General features: G+C 41.2%; 1 protein-coding gene across 1 annotated transcript; it reads right to left on the reverse strand.

Annotated features, from left to right (window-relative positions):
* Positions 1-78: 78 nt before the first annotated feature.
* apmap (adipocyte plasma membrane associated protein) lies at positions 79-10,467 on the reverse strand. Its single transcript, XM_014154067.2, has 9 exons — positions 10,170-10,467; positions 7,684-7,800; positions 6,712-6,827; positions 5,631-5,723; positions 5,111-5,230; positions 4,660-4,834; positions 4,296-4,430; positions 2,983-3,175; positions 79-1,152 (listed from the first exon to the last, which is right to left on the reverse strand). The coding sequence occupies exons 1-9, from the start codon at positions 10,259-10,261 to the stop codon at positions 943-945; spliced, it is 1,251 nt and encodes a 416-aa protein (XP_014009542.1). The 5' UTR covers positions 10,262-10,467; the 3' UTR covers positions 79-942.
* Positions 10,468-16,648: the final 6,181 nt, after the last annotated feature.

A 16,648-nucleotide genomic window follows, 5' to 3' on the forward strand; every position in this document is an offset into this window, starting at 1 on the left:
TAGTATGTAAACACTGGTAAGTAGCTAAACAAACTGTAGAAATGTGGCACCATGTTTTTCATTTTAGACAAAAGCCAGTTTTAAAACATTACTGTTTTAATTCAAAGGAAACTCAGCTGAAGGCCAGCAGCATTCAACATCAAGCAAAACATTTACAGTACGTAAGGTAGTTGACAGTGCAATACACAAAAGCAGATGAAAATGTATCACAACGAGGGGAAATGATTCATACTTATTTTGGATTCTTTTTGCATCACCTTTATTGTGATGAACAAGATCTCGGATTTCTAAATATACACAACAAAATAAATCAGTTCAAAGTGGCACTCCTAAAATAATACTGATTCGGTGTGTATTTCAACTGATAAAATTAAGTCTTTGAAATTCTCCAAGTACAATAATAACATTGTCAGTTATATTTAAGGGTGAGATGAGAGCTTAGTGCAAAAATGAAATTAAAAGTTCAGATACGGAATGGTATAAACAAACAAAACTTAGAACAAATTTGGCACAGTTCAACAACCCAAAACACAGACCTGAAAAACAATGTACTTACAACATGGGGATTTTTGGGCAAACTATTTGGCCCAAAGACTGTTTGGTTAAATAAAAAACATTCCTTGAGAAACTACTGAGATGCACTGTCAACAGAAATTAAAGGGTTAATAGTTAATTGTAGGCTGATAAGACTAGAAAGGAAGGATATGCATCCCAGTCAAATGTGCCTTAATAGTGCAGATACTTAATGAAGACTAGTCCATTTTTTCCTGAAGCTGGTGAAAAGCAATGCAAATGCAGCACATCAAGCATTAAGCCATTCTTTTCAATTCTGATGTATTTGCTGTTATTGGAAAACAGACTAGGTAGTGAGGTGTTAGGTAGGCAGACAGCAGTCTCATATATGGATTTTGTCTGAGAAAGTGGTTGTGCTCAGCTCTCAGCTCACACCTTGCTGAGATCCAGCTTGCAGAGGTAAGGGGAGCGGAAAGAGCCTAAGTAGAGGTGGCCGTCGTGCTCGTGTGCCTCACTGACGTAGGCCGCCACCATGCCGTGGGGGTCATGGAAGCTACGCACGCACGTCCCGCTCTCCTGCAGCTCTATCACCAGGCTGTAGCGAGGCACAAACTTCATCAGCATGTCTTGGCTGAAGAGCTGCAGGGAGAGGGAGGGAGGAAGAAAGGAGGGAGGGATAAGTCATAGCACCAAAACACGACTGAAGTAGACGACATCACACAAAGAAACAGTCTAACAAACTGGTTTCATGGTCACAATGAATGAGGTGTGTGTGTATCCCTTCAATATTTGTTAGGCAGGTTTCCAGCTGGCAAGATCCTACAGTGGCTTGCGAAAGTATTCACCCCCTTGGCATTTAAAAAAAAAGATTTTTTGGGGGTTTGTATCATTTAATTTACACAACATGCCTACCACTTTAAAGATGCTAAATATTTTTTATTGTGAAACAAACAAGACAAAAAAACAAAAAATTGACAAGAAAACTTAAGCATGCATAACTATTCACCCCCCCAAAGTCAATACTTTGTAGAGCCACCTTTTGCAGAAATTACAGCTGCAAGTCTCTTGAGGTATGTCTCTATCAGCTTGGCACATCTAGCCACTGGGATTTTTTCCCATTCTTCAAGGCAAAACTGCTCCAGCTCCTTCAAGTTGGATGGGTTCTCTGGAAGACTGAAACAGGTTTCCATCAAGAATTTCCTTGTATTTTTAGCACCATCATTCCTTAGATTCTGACCAGTTTCCTAGTCCCTGCAGATGAAAAACATCCCCACAGCATGATGCTGCCACCACCATGCTTCACTTTGGGGATTGATTTCTCGGGGTGATGAGAGGTGTTGGGTTTGCGCCAGACATAGCATTTTCCTTGATGGTCAAAAAGCTCAATTTTAGTCTCATCTGACCAGAGTACCTTCTTCCATATGTTTGGGGAGTCTCCCACATGCCTTTTGGCAAACACCAAACATGTTTTCTTATTTTTTTCTTTAAGCAATGGCTTTTTTCTGGCCAGTTCCATAAAGCCAAGCTCTGTGGAGTGTACGGCTTAAAGTAGTCCTATGGACAGATACTCCAATCTCCGCTATGAAGCTTTGCAGCTCCTTCAGGGTTATCTTTGGTCTCTTTGTTGCCTCTCTGATTAATGCCCTCCTTACCTGGTCCGTGAGTTTTGGTGGGCAGCCCTCTCTTGGCAGGTTTGTTGTGGTGCCATATTCTTTCAATTTTTTAATAATGGATTTAAATGGTGCTCTGTGGCATGTTCAAAGTTTCGTATATATAAAAAAAAATTATAACCCAACCCTGATCTGTACTTCTCCACAACTTTGTCCCTGACCTGTTTGGAGAGCTCCTTGGTCTTCATGGTGTCAGTTGCTTGTGGTGCCCCTTGCTTAGTGGTGTTGCAGACTCTGGGGCCTTTCAGAACAGGTGTATATATACACACTGAGATCATGTGACAGATCATGTGACACAAAGTCCACCTGTGTGCAATCTAACTAATGATGTGACTTCTGAAGGTAATTGGTTGCACCAGATCTTATTTAGGGGCTTCATAGCAAAGGGGGTGAATACATATGCACGCACCACTTTTCTGTTTTTAATTATATATATTTTTTGAAACAAGTCATTTGTTTAATTTCACTTCACAAATTTGAACTATTTTGTGTATGTGCATTACATGAAATCCAAATAAAAATCTATTTAAAATTACAGGCTGTAATGCAACAAAGTAGGAAAAACACCAAGGGGGATAAATACTTTTGCAAGGCGCTGTAAACCCTTGTATGCAAAAACACCCCCCCCAAAAAATCAGACTAACAGGAATGAATACCAGACTCATAGTCACAGTAAATTGGACATGCAAATTGTTCTCCCTGTAGTATATATTTTTTAACTTCCATGTAAATGAACAAAGCTATTGGTTTTATATAATATAACACCATATATCCCATCACGTCTTGTCACATCATCTACCTTAAAGATGAGCTTCTTGATCCAGGGCTTCTGGGACAGGAAGTCCAGCATGGAGAAGCCAGGGTTGGGCCGCACCGCTGACATGGCCACCCAGTACCCTCCAGAAGAGCTGCGACGGATGTTGTCAGGGAAACCAGGCAGGTTGTCAACAAACGTGTCCATTCCTCCTTTATTTAGACCTGACACATGGACCCTAGGAGGGACACAGACACACAGTCAATTGAATGGAAATTCAGGAGATGAGGGAAAGAAAGTCCATTGCCTCATGCTTACAGTATGTGTGCCAGACAGAGGTATTATGGGAAACAATTCAAAACATTTGACAATTTTTATATAAACATTGTCAAATGTTTTGAATTGTTTCCCATAATACCTCTGTCTGGCACACATACTGTAAGCATGAGGCAATGGACTTTCTTTAAAAAAAAATATATATATATTTTTTTTTAAACTCTTGTAAGAACAGTCTTCACAATACTTTGAAGTCCGTGTTATGGAAAGACCACCCAGATTCTGAGTTTTCAGCAGCACCAGGGTATTTGTCTCAGCAAACTGTCTGCATTGATAAAGCAAAAGGAAAATGTATGACTTATGACTATTATAAACTAGTTATGGGAGGGAGGAAAGAATCTACTTGCTGGGAAAACCGGAAAGAACATTTAAAATAAATACAAAATTATGCCCCGTTTTTCAAGGAATCAATTTACTGATTTCCATTCTGCAGTCAGCAAATAGAAAACGTCCCCAAACAGTCTGTATTACCATACAGGCTGAAATGAACAAAGAATTAACACCTCCCTCCCACTCATTCCCCCTCACCCCGAAAACAAATTCAGCAGGAAGGAGCTGCCTCCCCATTTCTCCCCCCTCTACCCACACTAGCATTACTACTAGAGAAAGGACAAGCTAATTTTGTCTTTCTACTCAGGCAGCTTGGTGAAGGGGCTCTTTTACCAAGGCAACAGTCTGCTTGCATCATTTATCACGGTGAGGCTTGGGAGAATTGACTGTGTTCCTTGCAGGTTTTAAAAAGTGTGATATTACAAAGGCGAAATATACCCATGAAATCTTGTTACAGTGGAAGGAAAATAATGAAAACCAGAGAAGAATAAAAAACCTTGTGGCCGCACTTTGAGCACGTTCAAAAAGCGGCCACCACAACAACTTAGCATCTGATGAAACATGAGATCATTCCAAAGGAGGAAGAGAGAGCGATACCCGGGGGGGGGGATCCCCTGTGGGTAGCATTTCTTCACTCAGTGAATTAGTTAAATAAGGCTGGTCGTGTTGTTCAGGAGGATCAACTACAGTACCTGCGAATCCTAGCCATGGTAGTCTCAGTCACCAGCACAGACTCCTCATCAGGGAAAAGCTGGATCCCATTGGCAAAACGAAGGTTCTCCATCAACACAGTTACCTCCTTGGTCTCTGTGTCGTACTCTAACACACTGAAAGACAGACAGACGGTTACATATGGACAGCTTTTCTCAGACTTCAGGTTGTTGTCTTTATAAACTGTTCCTTTTCTTAAAAATGAAAAAGGTTCCCACATTATGTATGAACACACATGCTTAAGGCCCTACACTGATCTAAAATCTATATTAACTATCAATAGAAACAAGACCTTGCTATTAGAATGTGCTCAAAGCTCTCCCTAAAGTATGTGGCAACAGTTACCGTCCATCTGCTGTGGCCTCCATGATGAGATGAAGGTAGTCTCTGCGCTGCCACCTGCTGCTAGAGTCTGTGAAGTACACTTTCCTCCCATCCTGTGTTACATCCAGGTCATTGACGAAGGAGAGCCTCCGGCCCCCAACCATCTGCCCAGCCGACACCAGGTTGGTCACCTCACCTTTACAATGAGTCAGGGAGTGAGAGTTACATCACTAAAATGGCTTGCATAATACCACACTTTTATTTGGAAGATATTATATGCAACAAAATTGATTATACTGAGTAAAAGCTGAAATTGTTGGGAAATTCAAAAACAAATATTTAATTCCACGCCAAAAAAAAATAAAATAAAATAACCGGTCTATGTCACATTACCGATATGAAAATCTATCCTGTAAAAGAAATAGAGCCATTGCTATGTAGAAGCTTGCCCTTGGCTGTGTGTGCTGCTGACCTGTGACAGGGTTGACCTCGAACAGCCCCAGGTAGGCATCAGCTACAAACAGGGTGCCGTTAGGACCCACTCTGATACCCAGGGGTCGTCCACAGCTAGGCTCCTGCTCACGAGATCCATCTAAAACATACCACATCCCAGTGGATATGAGGTATCTGAAGGAATTCCTTATTTATTGGGTGCTATTTACTATTTCAAATCATTTTCAACAGGCTAATCTGATTAATATAAGCAATTACTAGACTTCGAGCTTGGCCTTTTCTTGACATGTCCTTTCAGTTTTGAGCCACACTGCTAGGCCTGTTGTGCATTAAGCCATCCTTGTTGTGCAAGTATAAAAACAATCTATGAAAGGCATGAGTGAAATGCAACTGCTAAGAGTTGCTTATGACTGAACTGTTGGGTCATTTATGTCTAAATCATGTCATGTTGAGACAACATTGTGAAATTAAAGCTTGTGAAATCAGGTCTAACGCAATGAGCGAGGAATCAATCACAGCTCTTGTCCTTGCTCCCTTACCACACGGTGGCTTGCCAAGTCTGGCTATAACAGTGATGCTCTTGCCTTCAATCTTCACTATCTTCCCGTCAGCCGTACCTGTGTAAATCACATCTAGAGAAGGAGATTGACAATAACAATTAGCATTTACAAACTGAGAAAACGTCAGGGCAATATGTTGGACACGGTTCACCATTATGACCTCAGAAAAGCAAAACAGTTGCAGAGGAACGCTAGTCAAGCACAAGTCATGTGTCATCACCGTGCTTCAACACCTGCATCGCTTGCTGTTTGGGGTTTTAGGCTGGGTTTCTGTACAGCACTTTGAGATATCAGCTGATGTAAGAAGGGCTATAGAAATACATTTGATTTGATCTCAAATATCTGTCTGTCACTAAGAAATCAAATAAAATGTAATTGGTCACATACACATGTTTAGCAGATGTTATTGAAGGTGTAGCGAAATGCTTATGTTTCTAGCTCCAACAGTGCAGTAATATCTAACAATACACACAAATCTAAGTAAAGGAATTAAGAATATATAAATATATGGACGAGCAATTACAGAGCGGCATAGACTAAGATACAGTAGAATAGTATAGAATACAGTATATACATATGAGATGAGTAATGCCAAATATATAAACATTATTAAAGTGACTAGTGTTCCATTATTAAAGTGGCCAGTGATAAGACCATACAGTGAGGGAAAAAAAGTATTTGATCCCCTGCTGATTTTGTACGTTTGCCCACTGACAAAGAAATGATCAGTCTATAATTTTAATGGTAGGTTTATTTGAACAGTGAGAGACAGAATAACAACAAACAAATCCAGAACAACACATGTCAAAAATGTTATAAATTGATTTGCATTTTAATGAGGGAAATAAGTATTTGACCCCCTCTCATTTGGAAAACCTAAACATCTGCTATTATTGGTCAACAGCGTGTCTGCAATCCAGACTGCATTGCCCTATTACCTTTGCTATATCAGCTGCTGTTACTGTGGCCACACCATACATTACACAAGCCCAAACAAACTGGGTGAAGGACATTGTCATGTGGCGAGACTCCAGCTGGAATGTTTTACTCCCATACTGACCTCCGAAGTTGGCAATGGACTCTGGGCCAACAAGCTGGTCCTCAAACAGCCGCTGTGCCTCCCTCAGCTTAAAGTTGGGCTCGTAACACCCAGACATAAGGGGAGGCTCATTGAGGCTAAAAAACAAAAAAAAACAAGAGAAAACAAATTAGGAAACAGAATCAGTATGAGTCACTGATCAACACCCTTGCCCTAGACTAGCCTGTACCCTGAAGCCTAGTGCTGTGGAGAAAAGGGAGAGAGGAAATCCTTGGCCCCAAGACCTCAGAATGAATTAACTGTGGATGCAGAATTTAGAAATGAATTCTAATGAGGACAGGGAGTCACATGCTATTTGTTTTGAGGGGCAGACACTGGTGACAAATGAGATCAGCCACTGTGCATGTTGGGGCAGCAAATCACTCAATCTAATAGCATTAGTAGAGAACGCAGTATGGAGAAATACAGCTATGCAGTTGTGGAGAGATCAGGGTTGTGGCAGTGGAGTGGACAAGGGGGATTCTGAACTGACCGGAGGCGTCTAAAAGGAAATCGCACCCGTGCATTCAGATTATGAGCAGAGTGCCTTATCAATCATGTTTGGCTAAGCATTTTGTATTTGCATCAGAACATTAGGCCTACATGATGAATTCTATTGCTTAGGGACGATTGAAGCCATTCTACACATACTAACGTTATATACTACTACATAATGTATATTATACAAGTAGTATACGCCTAGTCATTCAGTGGCGTAACATCTGTGAGAGGGACTTGTGTTAGAAATGTACAGAACAGTTTCCACAAAACTATTTCTAAAAGTTGAAAAGTAAGCAGAAATGTTGACTATGCAGACTGACTAAAGTATTTTGCAGTAAAGCTGATTAGTCTAAACATTCCTTGATGTCAATACATTTCTGAGCTATTAGAGTTAACATGATTCTAAAGACCAGGAGAAAAAAAAGAGAAGGATTTAAATTCTTGACATCTCACCTGAGCAGCTCAGGGTGAATAGGAGACTCGAGCAGAAAAAAGACTACAAGCAATGGAAGGATCAGGCATCCTCCCAGGGTCACCAGGGTCACACGGAATACCTTTCCACTGTAGGTACTGGGAAAAACAAAACATAGATAAATGAATGCCGCCCGGACACTTTTCTATAGAGCTGAGGGATGAGGCTGAGGAAATGTAACCTCTCAAATTCATAGAGAACTCTAGATGCAAGGACTGACATCCACATGATAAATATTAGGAAGCTTTACAGTACCAGTCAAAAGTTTGGGCACACCTACTCATTCAATGGTTTTCTTTATTTTTTACTAATTTTCTAAATTGTAGAATAATAGTGGAGACATCAAAACAACGAAATAACACATATGGAATCATGTAGTTACCAAAAAATAAATAAAAAAATAAATAAAAAAGAGTGTTAAACAAATCTAAATATTTTAGATTCTTCAAAAAGTAGCCACCCTTTGCCTTGACAGCTTTGCACACTTGGCATTCTCTCAACCAGCTTCACCTGGAATGCTTTTCCAACAGTCTTAAAGGCGTTCCCACATATGCTGAGCACTTGTTGGCTGCTTTTCCTTCACTCTGCGGTCCAACTCACCCCAAACCATCTCAATTGGGTTGAGGTCGGGTGATTGTGGAGGCCAGGTCATCTGATGCAGCACTCTCCATCTTGGTCAAATATCCCTTACACAGCCTGGAGGTGTGTTTTGGGTCATAGTCCTGTTAAAAAACAAATGATAGTCCCACTAAGCACATCCCAGATGAGATGGCGTATCGCTGCAGAATGCTGTGGTAGCAATGCTGGTTAAGTGTGCCTTGAATTCTAAATAAATCACTGACAGTGTCACCAGCAAAGCACCCCCATACCATCACACCTCCTCTTCCATGCTTCACGGTGGGAACCACACATGCGGAGATCATCTGTTCACCTACTCTGCGTCTCACAAAGACACAGCGTTTGGAACCAAAAATCTCAAATTTGGACTCAGACAAAAGGATAGATTTCCACCGGTCTAATGTCCATTGCTCGTGTTTCTTGGCCCAAGCAAGTCTCTTCTCCTTATTGGTGTCCTTTAGTATGTGTTTCTTTGCAGCAATTTGACCATGAAGGCCTGATTCAAGCAGTCTCCTCTGAATGTTGAGATGTGTCTGTTACTTGAACTCTGTGAAGCATTTATTTGGGCTGCAATTTCTGAGGCTAGTAACTCTAATGAACGTATCCTCTGTAGCAGAGGTACCTCGGTCTTACTTTCGAGTGGCGATCCTCATGAGAGCCAGTTTCATCATAGCGCTTGATGGTTTTTGCGACGGCACTTAAAGAAATTGTAAAAGTTCTTGATATTTTCCGGATTGACTGACCTTCATGTCTTAGAGTAATGATGGACTGTGGTTTCTCTTTGCTTATTTGAGCTGTTCTTACCATAATATGGACTTGGTCTTTTACCAAATAGGGCTATCTTCTGTTTACCACCCCTACCTTGTCACAACACAACTGATTGGTTCAAATGCATTAAGAAGGTAAGAAATACCACAAATTAACTTTTAACAAGGCACACCTGGTATTTGAAATGCATTCCAGGTGACTACCTCATGAAGCTGGTTGAGAGAATGCCAAGAGTGTGCAAAGCTGTCATCAATGCAAAGGGAGGCTACTTTGACGAATCTCAATTATAAATTACATTTGGATTTGTTTAACACTTTTTTGGTTACTACATGATTTCATGTGTTATTTCATAGTTGATGTCGTCACTATTATTTTATTCTACAATGTAGAAAATAGCAAAAATAAAGAAAAACCCTGGAATGAGTAGGTGTGTCCAAACTTTTGACTGGTAGTCTACATAGTTTATGTTCTTGTTGTTTGTAAACAATGGAGTAGGCTGTGTTGTGTAGGCTGTAGTAGGCTGTGTTGTGTTGCTGTGTTAAGTTCCTGAAGCATAGGCCTAATTTACATTCTTCAAGAATCAATGGGTATTTTGAACAGATTCCCAGATCTCAAACTGTAGTTTTAATAATATCAATGTTATTGGGTGTTTGAAGAGATCCATGAGGTCAGCTCAGGTCAACAGTGGATGACGCAGTACACAAACATACACACAGAATGCAAATGCATATTTATTTTTTCTCCAGAGAGAATGCATCTATGACAAACCTGAATAAGCCTTATCGTCACTCAGCGCATGCTGGCCAATGCTCTCTCCACTGACTGGTTTGGTTCATACCATACACGCATAATGCAAAGTAATTAATCCACTGTTACCTGTCAGTGAGTGGAAAACTGACCTAGATATGGATTGTGTTTACCTCTGCATCTGTCATCAGCTAGCAAGTGGAAATGCGAATCATGCACTCTGAAACACAGTGGTTGACTGCATCTGTGCGTGAGGCAATACATACACCATAACAAGGAAAGCAGTATCTGATGTTAATATGAATACTGTATTATTTAGAATAGGTTAGTTTACCTGGTGCCCTTGTATTGGGGTTCCTGTAATTCGTCTGTGATAATCTGTGGTCTGTTCAGCCTCCTGAACCGCAGTCCCTCTGGCTCATTCATACTGAAATGAGACTTCTACTATCACTCTATCCAAATGAGGTTTCAGGTAAGCAGCTTGCTACATGAGAAGGTTGATAATTCGATTGCTTGTAAAGACAGATACATGCAGGACATCGTAGTGATAGCTACAGTATTCAACGACGAGCTTTCCCGGCCGTGGACAGTTTTTACGCAATACGCATTTTTTTATTCTACGTCAGACGACAGGTGCAGTCGCTAATCATTGATATTCAACGCCACCTGCTGTTGTGGAGTGTGCGCTACAGACCCTTTTTAAAAGGTCATATCGAAGACGGAAGAGGAAGCGAGACATCCCACTCCCTCATCGTTTCTATTTAAATGGAAGACCAGACCCTGCTGCTATCGCATTGGAGTCTATGGAGAGCCACCCCCTTTTTTTCAAATGGTTAACCACCTGAGTTAATGATCTTAATTTAGTCACCGTCTTTGGTTATATGATCTGAGGAAGGTCAGAATTGGTCCAAGGAGAACACAGGGATAAGCGTGGTCTATAGAGTACCACAGTATGAGTCATAATACCCCAAAAACCAAGCATTCAAATAAGGAAATTGTTCCAATCGTTTTCCATAATTTATTTTTCCCATATGGGATTTTAGAAACACTTAAAATAATGGCTGTGTTTTGTGTAAGCTTACCCTGGCCTAACGTTTTGACAACTGTGTAAATCTCTCTAAGACAAGGTAACTTTTATCAATATATTCGTCTGTATTTTTTTTTACATGCCAATTAGCTGCTAATGTGGCTATCATAAATAACTACCAATATCATAATGATCTGGACGAGACTGCTGAATCGAGGAAAAGGTAAGAATCTCTGGATGAACTACAGTACCTAATGTTAGCAAAATTTTGTAATTAATAAATTGGCTACATTTTTTAAATGGATAATTCTGTGAACTGTCTTGTGCAAGTTTTAAATTGAGTGGATGCTATCGAAATTCTACTTCACCTACACAATTTAAATGAATGAATATCATGATAAGTAAATTAGATACCAGACTAAGGTTTTTCTAATATTCACAAGACTTGTTTTGTATTTTTGTGATGATTTTCTCAAAATATAACCAGGTAGTGAGTGCATGACCAAAAATACAAGTTACTGAGTTACAGTTCATTTAAGGAAATCAGCCAATTGAAATAAACGCATTAAGCCCTAATGGATTTCACATGACTGGGAATACAGATATGCGCCTGTTGGTCACAGATACCTTTTAAAAAAAAGGTAGAGGTGTGGATCAGAAAACCAGTCCGTATCTGGTGTGACCACCATTTGCTTCATGCACCGCAACACATCTCCTCCGCATAGAGTTGATCAGGCAGTTGATTGTGGCCTGTGGAATGTTGTCCCACTCTTCTTCAATGGCTGTGCGAAGTTTCTGGATATTGGCAGGAACTGGAACACGCCGTACACTGCGATCCAGAGCATCCCAAACATGCTCAATGGCTGACATGTCTGGTGAGTATGCAGGCCATGGAAAAACTGGGCCATTTTCAGCTTCCAGGAATTGTGTAAAGATCCTTACGACATGGGGCCATGCATTATCATGCTGAAACATGAGGCGGCGGATGAATGGCACGACAATGGGCCTCAGGATCTCGTCACGGTGTCTCTGTGCGTTCAAATTGCCATCGATAAAATGCAATTGTGTTCGTTGTCCGTAGTTTATGCCTGCCCATACCATAACCCCACCGCCACCATGGGGCATTCTGTTCACAACGTTGACATCAGCAAACCATTCGTACACACGACGCCATACACGCTGTCTGACATCTGCCCCGTGCAGTTAAAACCAGGATTCATCCATGACTAGCACACTTCTTCAGCGTGCCAGTGGCCATCGAAGGTGAGCATTTGCCCACTGGCTCCATCACCGCTTGGTATGGAAACTGCTTGGCATCCGACTGCAAGATGCTACAGAGGGTAGTGAACAAGGCCCAGTACATCAATGGGGCCAAACTCCCAACTACCACTCACTACTGCACATTTTCTTGGTACTGAAACTCCTTGTATATTGCCTCGTTATTGTTTTATTGTGCTACTATTTCCTTTTTTATTCAGCAAATATTTCTCTTACTTTTTAACTCTGCATTGTTGGAAATGGGCTCGTAAGTAAGCATTTCACTGTAAAGTGTACACCTGTTGTATTCGGCCAAGCAGTCAAATGCACTTGGTATTGACCCCTGGTAACTGAGGTACTTGCTCATTAAGGTCTGGTTTCCCAGACAGGGATTAAGCCATGTCCTGGACCTAAAAGCAAATTTAATGGAAATTCTACATAGAACATGCTTTTTAGTCTGGACTACTTCTGGGGGGGGACTTTTTAAAAATTATGTTACTTAGATTGATGCATGGGTGGGGGGGATACTAAGCTAACATATGGAATTGTTTTATTCAGCAATTTGATTTAGAATTTTAGGACCCATTTAGGTCTCCCCCAAAAATCTAAAAAGTATTTGGTAAAATACTGAATTTGGTCTTTACTATTATAGAAATGCTTTGAATAACACATTCATAAATGGCAAAAAATACAGTCACAAAATATATCATAAGGAATAAGGTTTTGAAGTGTCTGTCCTACATCTAGGAGATATAAGAAAGCTCAGGAAATAAACTCTGAAAAAAAGAAACGTCCTCTCACTGTCAACTGCGTTTATTTTCAGCAATCTTAACACGTGTAAATATTTGTATGAACATAACAAGATTCAACAACTGAGACATAAACTGAACAAGTTCCACAGGCATGTGACTAACAGAAATGGAATAATGTGTCCCTGAACAAAGGGGGAGTCAAAATCAAAAGTAACAGTCAGTATCTGTTGGCCACCAGCTGCATTAAGTACTGCAGTGCATCTCCTCCTCATGGACTGCACCAGATTTGCCAGTTCTTGCTGTGCGATGTTACCCCACTCTTCCACCAAGTTCCCGGACATTTCTGGGGGGAATGGCCCTAGCCCTCACCCTCCGATCCAACAGGTCCCAGACGTGCTCAATGAGATTGAGATCCAGGCTCTTCACTGGCCATGGCAGAACACTGACATTCCTGTCTTGCATAAAATCATGCACGGAACAAGCAGTATGGCTGGTGGCAGTGTCATGCTGGAGGGTCATGTCAGGATGAGCCTGCAGGAAGGGTACCACATCAGGGAGTAGGATGTCTTCCCTGTAACGCACAGCGTTGAGATTGCCTGCAATGACAACAAGCTCAGTCCGATGATGCTGTGACACACCGCTCCAGACCATGACGGACCCTCCAACTCCAAATCGATCCCGCTCCAGAGTACAGGTCTCGGTGTAACGCTCATTCCTTCGACAATAAACGCGAATCCGACCATCACCCCTGGTGAGACAAAACTGCGGCTCGTCAGTGAAGAGCACTTTTTGCCAATCTTGTCTTGTCCAGCGACGGTGGGTTTGTGCCCATAGGCGACTTTGTTGCCGGTGATGTCTGGTGAGGACCTGCCTTACAACAGGCCTACAAGCCCTCAGTCCAGCCTCTCTCAGCCTATTGCGGACAGTCTGAGCACTGATGGAGGGATTGTGCGTTACTGGTGTAACTCGGGCAGTTGTTGTTGCCATCCTGTACCTGTCCCGCAGGTGTGATGTTCGGATGTACCGATCCTGTGCAGGTGTTGTTACACGTGGTCTGCCACTGTGAGGACGATCAGCTGTCCGTCTTGTCTCCCTGTAAGTGCTGTCTTAGGCATCTTACAGTACGTACATTGCAATTTATTGCTCTGGCCACATCTGCAGTCCTCATGCCTCCTTACAGCATGCCTAAGGCACGTTCACGCAGAGCAGGGACCCTGGGCATCTTTCTTTTTGTGTTTTTCAGAGTCAGTAGAAAGGCCTTTTTAGTGTCCTAAGTTTTCAAAACTGTGACCTTAATTGCCTACCGTCTGTAAGCTGTTAGTGTCTTAACGACCGTTCCACAGGTGCATGTTCATTAATTGTTTATGGTTCATTGAACAAGCATGGGAAACAATGTTTAAACCCTTTACAATTATTTAGATTTTTACGAATTATCTTTGAAAGACAGGGTCCTGAAAAAGGGACGTTTCTTTTTTTGCTGAGTTAAGATGCCGACGATGATGCACCACACTGGACAGAGCGAGCCTATTCCTATCTGAAAGGGGACTGCTGCCATATACCGGGCTGGAGTGAGAGTACAGGTAGGTGTGTGTAGATCTGGCTGGCATTTATTTACATATCACCAAGTATGGGTATCTCCTCCTCTTTATCGGAGTGGATTCGGATCCAACATTTACTACAGGGGTTCCCAAACCTTTTCACTCGGGCCCCCCTGTCAGTGCACGTCTATTTCTATGGGTACTAGCACTGTTCATGTTCACACCCCTCTTGATGGTGGAGAGCATTTTGCAGGATATTTCCTGCAATTCTACACATGTTGTCATGGTGTGCAAAGACAATTTTCACAATTAAAGCAAATTGTCTTGCAATTCTTTACATTTTGCCATGTCTAATGTGTATTCATGTGATATTTGAGTGACCAAAAATATTACAACAATATCTGTAGGCTACAAAACCTAAATAAATAAATATTAGCTGACATGGGCTGGTTGATCTGGACATTTCTGATAAGTTATAAATACCTCTCTAAGGTATGCAACGACTAACATGACATGACAAGATGATGCACTTCCACATTTCGAAATTGCACCTTGTGCATTCTACTATTACAACTATAAATCAAGAGTAAGTTTAAAGCTGAGTTCCACGGATTTACTGGACCTTTGCTCCCGAAGCTTCTGCCACAGATTATTTAATTATATTGAATAGATATTTAGTGGCCGCTCTAACAATGAAAATAAATGTCTTAAAAAATGGAAGGCAGTCGGAAGGAAGTAATATCAGGTGGGACCGTTCTAGCCAATGAGAGGGCTACACGCGTATGAACAACAGGCACAACTCCGACATAAAGTGTTTTTTCTCAAAGTTTACAGTGATGTCACGTGTCCTAGTTATAGCGGTACTCGCATAACAACCTAAGCATTACGAAACTTATATTCGATCAAATAAGCCACACGTAGCAAATAAGGCATTACATTTTTTTGTTAACCAAATTCGACACTCTCATTGACCTCCATACAAAAACGAATCGCTTGATGAGCGCAAGAAACGCCACCTGCTGGAGAAGAAGATTTTGGGGCCAGGTACTCAATTCAGAGATGTTAGAACAAGGAGAAGATAGGAATCCCATTGGGCAAGGAATTGAGGAACGTATAACGCCTCACCCAGCACTCTGTCGACCAATCACGTTCACGTTATCATGCTGCGTTACACGTTTCCAAAAAAAAATCGTCACGCAATCCCGCCACAAAGTCAGTGAATGAGTCGAGAAACCTGCCTATTTTCATCGAAAGTACGTAATGTCACGATTCAAAAGCTATAACAGAGAACCAGTTAATTATTTTATATCTAGGAAATTATTTGTAATGTTGCAGTTCTTGTTGACAAAAGTAATGCTAATGTTGAGTTTTTGAGCTAGCTCCCGATTGACTCCCATTTACTCCACGAATGAGAGCTCTCCTTGTGCCAGAATAGCCCAGAATGAACCGCGCGGTCCATTGACGAGGCATGGGTAACGCACACAATAGGTTCAATACGATTCAAATAGAGTGTTCCATCTCCTCAAAAGTATCTCTGCCAGTTATCCCTCTCGCTTCGCCTTTTCCTCTCTGCTTCTGCGCATTTGCGGAAATCTCTACTTATGCAGTCTACTCATAGAGCGTCAATCAATCAAATGTATTTATAAAGCCATTTTTTACATCAGCAGATGACACAAAGTGCTTAAACAGAAACCCAGCCTAAAACCCCAAACAGCAACCAATGCAGATGTAGAAGATTTAAAGAACAGGCTACTCTGGCGAATGATGGTTGTTAAATAAAGTTAGATCAAAGCTGAATCAATGTCTGCAAGATCACATTATGATAGTATTGTACATATACCCGTATATGATAGCATAGTATAACACTAGTGTAAGAGGCAAAAAACAGCACTTTATATTTTATGACAGGGGTTCTTAAACTTTTTCAGCCTGGACCGGTATGAGAAATGTTGTGTTTTCCTGGGGCCCAAGCTTAGGAAAATATGCAACTATACATAAATATGTGTACATTTCATTGCCCTTATGCCTAAAACAAATGCAATATACAGTTGTGGCCAAAGGTTTTGAGAATGACACAAATATTAATATTCACAGAATGTTAGGAAGAGTGATTAGATGAATTGCAATTAATTGCAAAGTCCCTCTTTGCCATGCAAATGAACTGAATCCCCCCAAAACATTTCCACTGCATTTCAGCCCTGCCACAAACGGACCAGCTGACATCATGTCAGTGATTCTC

The sequence above is a fragment of the Salmo salar genome, chromosome ssa18, assembly GCF_905237065.1.
Source record: "Salmo salar chromosome ssa18, Ssal_v3.1, whole genome shotgun sequence".
Classification (NCBI taxonomy): domain Eukaryota; kingdom Metazoa; phylum Chordata; class Actinopteri; order Salmoniformes; family Salmonidae; genus Salmo; species Salmo salar.

Coding starts and splice junctions, on each gene's coding strand:
- apmap (XM_014154067.2), bottom strand. CDS start 10,261: ATGAATGAGCCAGAGGGACTGCGGTTCAGGAGGCTGAACAGACCACAG. Junction 4,431..4,659: donor GAGGCCACAGCAGATGGACG/GTAACTGTTGCC, acceptor TCTGTCTTTCAG/TGTGTTAGAGTACGACACAG. Junction 3,176..4,295: donor ACCATGGCTAGGATTCGCAG/GTACTGTAGTTG, acceptor TGTCCCTCCTAG/GGTCCATGTGTCAGGTCTAA.